The 6895-nt window shown below is 42.6% G+C and overlaps 1 protein-coding gene across 3 annotated transcripts in view; it reads left to right on the forward strand.

Moving 5' to 3' along the window:
• Window positions 1–6340, forward strand: part of LOC134933884 (E3 ubiquitin-protein ligase TRIM11-like) — an 8933-nt gene extending 2593 nt beyond the window's left edge. The window contains exons 2-3 of one of the 3 annotated variants that reach the window (XM_063929424.1): window positions 1164–1312; window positions 2051–6340. In XM_063929424.1, coding sequence (XP_063785494.1) covers window positions 2053–3714 — 1662 coding nt within the window. In that variant the 5' untranslated portion in view covers window positions 1164–1312; window positions 2051–2052 and the 3' untranslated portion in view covers window positions 3715–6340. The remainder of the gene's footprint in view (window positions 1–1163; window positions 1313–2050) is intronic. The other 2 variants (XM_063929425.1, XM_063929423.1) reach the window with 2 other exon arrangements.
• Window positions 6341–6895: the final 555 nt, after the last annotated feature.

The raw sequence follows: 6895 nt of genomic DNA on the forward strand, positions 1-6895 counted from the left end.
ATTACCTGTTTTCAAAAACACCACCATCATGCCATGTTTTAAAAGAGGACGCAACCTTAGAGACATATTGGTGAAAACTGACGTCACACAAAGGAAACAGATAGCGTTTAAAACAGGATGTCAAAGATGCTTGACATGCACCACATGCAAGCATATGGACACAGGCCAGATGTTTATCCATCCAAAAAGCAAGAAAACGTTTAAAATTCGACATCACGTCACGTGTATGTCACAATTTGTAATTTATGTCATCTCATGCCCATGTGGCTTACTATATGTGGGCCAAACTGTCCGCACCTTTAGGGAGAGAATGGCTTTACATAGATCTGCTATCAAGGCAGCGTTGGAGGGCAAACCGAATGACCAGCCGGTGGCTCGTCACTTCAAACAAGCCCAGCATCAATTACAACATCTCAGACATATGATAATAGATCATATACCAGCTAATGCAAGAGGAGGAGATCGAGCAAAAGCCTTAGCCCAACGAGAGATTGAATGGATACATCGACTGTCCACATTAACACCACACGGGCTCAATGAACACGTGGCCTGGAGTGTATTCTGGCAATGAACATGGGTTCCACTTTATATGTAGCGAATAACAGCTTAACAGTTACATATTACTTATGAGCAGTTAACTTTCTCTCTTTCATTTTAGTCTTACTGGTACACTGCATGACACCCCTACTGGTCTTTAGCATGTGTCACATAAGTAAATAGCATGTAGTACTTTGGTGGCATATCAGTAAATAGATATATGGCACGACATAGTAGAACACTCATTTTGAGTGCCTGTTTTTGCACACATACTATGCGCACTTGAAACACCGGTGCAACTTTCTGCATGTTCTATAGCCATACGTAGTCTATAATATAGCAGTGGTCATTGCAGATATAATTATCTACATTTAACCATGTACATAGGTGAAAAATGTTGGCATTAAAAAGTTGGTCAGTAACAATCTTTTTTAATCAGTTTTTAAACAAGTTTATTCTTTGACGCAATGTGCACTCATTCTTCTCTTTGAGGTTTCGCTCTCCTTAGTGGGAATACAGATCTCCCTAATGTCACCTTCCACATACTGTCTACTTGGTCGTGTTCATACACACTTTTCACTATGTAATCACGACCTCATTTCACTCTGTTTCTCTCTTCGTGTCAGGAACAGTGGGTTAACAGCGGCGGCAGGGACGTCCGCGGTAACCTAGCAACCAGTGACGTCACTTCCTGGTAACGCGAAGGGAACACCCACCGGGAGCCCCGCCGAACGCCAGTCCCCGCAGCTCCGTGACTCAGTCTCTCATTTATAAGGTAAGATTATACACTGTTTGGTTTTGTTTTGCAGCATTTGCACACAGCCTTGACAAAAGCGCCCTGCGCGGCGCTGAAATGTTGGCGCAATGTGCCATTTACATCACTAATTTTTCTTCAATACACTGACTTTTTTCACCAAGACCCGAGAGTGCGGCCTGTTCTTTACATACTGGGAGCGGATGGATGCATACCCCTCTCTATAAGAACGGCATCAGTATACTTCGGATTTTAGGAGGGCACCAGGGCAGCTGTTGATTCAAGAGAGTGCCGACTTTACCAGTTCTGTGTGTATATATATTTATATATATATATATATATATATGGAAAATGCTGGCGGCACTCACGGGACTTAGTATATGCAGAAATAAGCAAAGGCACTCGCGCCTATATATATATGTATATATAGGCGCGAGTGCCTTTGCTTATTTCTGCATATACTAAGTCCCGTGAGTGCCGCCAGCATTTTCCATACATACATTTCCACTTTGAGTGGTAAGGAAGGCACCTGGGCAAATATCCTACAGCAATACGGAGTGCCAGCCACCTTTGAAACTATATATATATATATATATATATATACACATACATACATACATACATATATATATATACACATATATATACACAGAACCCCCCCCCCCCCCCCCCCCCCATGAAAATCCTGCGTTTGCCACTGGCTCGCACTGGTTTCTGTGTGTCAGAGACTTTCACTTTCATTTCTCTCTCCTGCTGCAGCGATGGCGTCTGCTGTTCTGAGACAGGAGCTGGACTGTTCCATCTGCCTGAGCAGTTATATAGATCCTGTAACCCTGAGATGTGGCCACAACTTTTGCCGGGACTGTATTGATCGTATGCTGGATGCACAGGAGGTGGCTGGAGTTTACAGCTGTCCTGAATGCAGAGCTGTGTTTCCAGATCGTCCTGCACTGGAGAAAAGGAGAAAGCTCTGCAATATAGCAGAACATGATTACTCTATTCCAGAAGAGGGAACCGGGGTGTTCTGCACTTACTGTGTCCAATCTCCAGTACCTGCTCTTAAATCCTGTCTCAAGTGCGAGACTTCTCTGTGTGATACACATTGGAGGACACACAACAAGTCAGCAGAACACGTCTTAGTTGACCCCACTATTTCCTTGGAGAAGAGAAAATGCTCCGTTCATAAAGAGATTTTGAAGTATTTCTGCACAGAAGACTCGGTCTGTATCTGTGCGTCCTGCACTGTGGCTGGAGAACATCAGGGACACAAGGTGGAGTCACTGGATGAGGCCTCTGAGAAGAAGAAGGAGAAGCTGAGAGATGTTCTGCAGAGACTGATCACAAAGAGAGCGGAGGCTGAGATAAGAGTCCAGAGTCTACAGGAGCGCAGGAGAGAAGATCAGGGAAAAGCAGCAGGTGTAACAGAGACAGTCACTGCCCTGTTTAGAGACATCAGGAGACAGCTGGAAGACCTGGAGAAGAGAGTCCTGAGTGAGATCTCCAGGCAGGAACAGCGCGTTTCACTCTCACTCTCTGATCTGATCCAGAAGCTGGAAATACAGAAGGACGAGCTGTCCGGGAAGATGCGTCACATTGAGGAGCTGTGTAACATGTCTGATCCAGTGACTGTCTTACAGGAACCAGACACAGGTGACGTGTGTGACACTGAGGACACAGAGAGACATGATAGCCAGGTCCGTGGTGCAGGAGATCTGGATGTGGGTCTCATCTCAGGGACATTACACACATTATCTGATATCATAACAGGGATAAATACAGGGATCTATGTGCAGGAGGCTACAGACATATTACTGGATGTAGCCACAGCTGCTAATAATGAATCTGATGTAATGATAAATATAAATACAGGGATCTTATTTTTTGATGAAAACACAGTTAATAAATTTCTTCGTCTATCAGATGACAGGAAAATTGTTTTCAGTTCAGAAACACCCCAGGATTATCCAGAGACACCGGAGAGATTTGGGTGTTATCAGGTAATAAGCACCAGGGGATTCTCCTCAGGGCGACATTACTGGGATGTGAATATCATTAGATCAGGGGACTGGAGGGTGGGGATGTGTTACCCCAGTATAGACAGGAGAGGGGATCACTCAGACATTGGATATAATAACAGGTCCTGGTGTTTCTCTATGAGCAGGATTTTTAGATATGAAAAATTTAAAAAGAACGTGTTTTCAGTGATCCATGGCAGGAGAAAGATTGAGTTGGATGATGATGTTCACTGGCGTAGAGTGTTGATATGCCTGGATTATGAGGGGGGACAGCTGTCATTTTATGCTTTCAAATCCAGCCGTGAAGATGATACTATTGATCACTTGCACACGTTCAAGGCCAGATTCACTGAGCCCCTTCATGCTGCATTGTACATAGACGCAGGTCACATAAAAATTACCGGCTGATCAGAAGCCAGGAGTAATCCACCCAGACACTGGTGACATCACAGGGAGAGGAAAAATAGCCAATAGAATGTCACACTGGGTGGAGCTACAGGCGAGCCCCTCCCCCTGCATCCCCAGGTGACTGCATTTATTCCCTTATTGGTGAGTTAGAAACTTTCAGCATAAATAATATAAATATACATATTTGCAGGATTCCTCCATCAGACTGACCGAGAGATGTGATTGGCTGCAATAAGCTGTCTGTCAGCCAATGTCTACCTTATTACTGTTTCTATTGGCTGTGACATATGCAGGGGCTGAATGGGGTGTTGTCTCCTCAGAAACAGTATCCATATAGAGGAGGGTGGGTGGTGGGAAGGAAGGAGGGGCAAGGGGTGGGGTCTAATTGCTTTATAGTGTATATAATGGTGGAAGCTTAAAGGCCAAATTTGCCCCTGTGAGTGCTTGTTTGGGGTCCCTAGTCCTGTAGTACATACCTGACCCCAGTAGACACAGCTGTAATTACCTATATTAACGCATAGACAGTTTGTGACATCACCGGACTCCCACATCTAGCATTTTATTGAGGTATCCTGGTGTTATGTATATATTATCTATATATTATCTTTCATGTGTACATTTCTTGATGAGCAATGACATTGTTTCTGCATTAGATGCGCCTGCTATCGCCCATTATAGGAAGGGCGACTCTCCTCTGTCTAGTGTATACAGTGGTGGTCAGATTTGTTGGCATCTTCCATGAAAAAGGAAGAACCCACTTTTTTCTGATATAACTTGAAAGTGACAAAATGATCATCCAGGACTGTTTCTTTCAGATTTATTAGGAATCAGACTTTGCATTTCATTTTTGATTCAACAGAATATTTGAAATAATGAAATAATGAAACAAATGAACGTGGCCTGGACACAGATGCTGGGACCCGAGGCTTAATGTTCAGTTGCACATCCTATAGAGCCTGGGTCTTCTCCCATGAAGCCCACTGCCACTCATGAATCATTGGCTGGTGCGCTCAGACCCTGACGATCACTGACCTTGGAGGTCAGCTTGTATCTCTGGAAGTTTTCCTTTGCTCTTTTACTACCATTCTCACTGTCCTGTTCTTTCATCTGGGGTTGATTTTCCTCTTGTGGCCACATCCAGGGAGTTTGACTATAGCCCCATGGTCTGTACATATCTTAATATTTGCAACTGTAGTCACAGGAACATGAAACTGCTTGGAGATGGTCTTATAGCCTTTACCTTTAACGTGCTGGTCTATAATTATCTTTCTGATCTCCTTTGCTTTGCATTCTCTGGTCCGTGTTCAGTGTGGTGCACACAATGGTACCAAACGCAGAATTACCACTTTTCTCCATATATAAAGGCTGAATGACTGGTTAGAAGACTGAAGTTTAAATATCACTATAATTCAACCCTTTTTCATCTTTAAATATGTCCAAGCCATTTTAGACGATCTTGGTAGAATAAGCAATAATTTATTTCTTTCATAATGTATTTGTTTCACTCCATGAAATAGCAAAGGTATATACATTATACATGCAGATACACATTAGCAAAGGCATGCCAATATACATGAGACAATAGCTTTTAACTTCATCACTTTTCAGAAGGAAAGAAGCATTGTTTCAATGAGCTGCAAGGGTACCAACAAATCTGTCCACACCTGTAGTATATTATATTGCACTGTGTGTGTTTGGTGCGCTTTACCCTAGTGCGCTTTGTTCACATGCATATATAACCCCTGTGATCCACGCAGTTTGAACCGAGGTGCAAGTTAAAAATCAGAAAAAAATATATAGTTCTATTGTTTTTACTGTTTGGTGTGCTTTACCCTAGTGCTCTTTGTTCAAAGCCCTATGACTCCACACAGTTTGAACCAACCTGCAAGTTCAAAAACAGAAAAAAAAATTATAATTATATAGCTTATTGTTTGTACTGTTTGGTACGCTTTACGCTAGTGCCCTTTGTTCAGTCCCGTGACTCCACACAGTTTGAACCGAGCTGAGAGTTAAAAAAATATATATAGATATATTGTTTGTACTGTTCTGTGCACTGTACCCCAGTACAATGTGGCAATGTTTCATAGATGTGCTATAAACTGCCATATGTTTGTGCTACTGCTCTGTTGCCTAGTAACCAGCCAGCTCGCTGCAGCCTGTGGCCAATATTGGTGAAAACAATATTATGAGCTGCGAGGTGGTCAAAATTTACTGGAAATTAATGTTATTTAAGTTAATAATACTCTAGAACAAAAAAAGCCCAAATTATGTAATTTTACCTTTTTTGTCAATTTTTTAAAAAAAGTCAAAATCTAAAACCAGTAATGGCGTTTCGGCAAATCCAAATCTGGACAACGAATCAGAGCCAAATCCAAATCCAGCAAAAATATCCCGGTGCACATCTCTAATCCTGAGGTTACCATATTATCTATAGTTTATTTGTACATTTACTAATGAACAGTGACATCATTCATGCATGCACTGGGGAAGGGGGGTGGGGTGCACTGTGTGTGTTGTGTAACCTTGTGCTGTAAGAAGTCTGAGAGATGTGTATTATGGTTTTACAATTGGAGTGTTATAATGATCTGTCCTGTGCGGTTGCAAATAAACATCTCTTGCAAGAAAAGTCTCAGAATCATTATTGGCGCTATTGCTACAGCTGGCTTCTTACTGGGAGTTGTGGTTCTAGACCACAGGTTCTCAAACTCGGTCCTCAGGACCCCACACGGTTTATGTTTTGCAGGTCACCTGTAGATTTTTAAAATGTGACAGTTGGTTACACACAGTGCAGCTGCTGGGTGACATGGAAAACGTGAACCGTGTGGGGTCCTGAGGACTGAGTTTGAGAACCACTGTTCTAGACTATGGGCCGTATGTAGCAAAAATCTCCATATCGTCATGATACATACACTATATTTTTTTTATAACAGCTACTCAGCAGAAAACTCCAAAGGCGCCATGGTTGCGGTAACGGCTGTTCCTGCAGGTTCTAGAAAGCTTAGGTTTTCATAAATCCGACACAATAACCTTCCATTCCCGGTTCTGCGCATTCTCCGTCATGCTCTTACAAAGTGAATAGTCTCCTCCTGCAGCGCTATATCTGCAGTATATGTCCAGCTCCAACACTGATCCAGATGTGTACGTGCGATTTATAATAGCCTGTATACATTTATATTTATGT

Source organism: Pseudophryne corroboree, chromosome 6 (assembly GCF_028390025.1).
Source record: "Pseudophryne corroboree isolate aPseCor3 chromosome 6, aPseCor3.hap2, whole genome shotgun sequence".
NCBI classification, from domain to species: Eukaryota; Metazoa; Chordata; class Amphibia; order Anura; family Myobatrachidae; genus Pseudophryne; species Pseudophryne corroboree.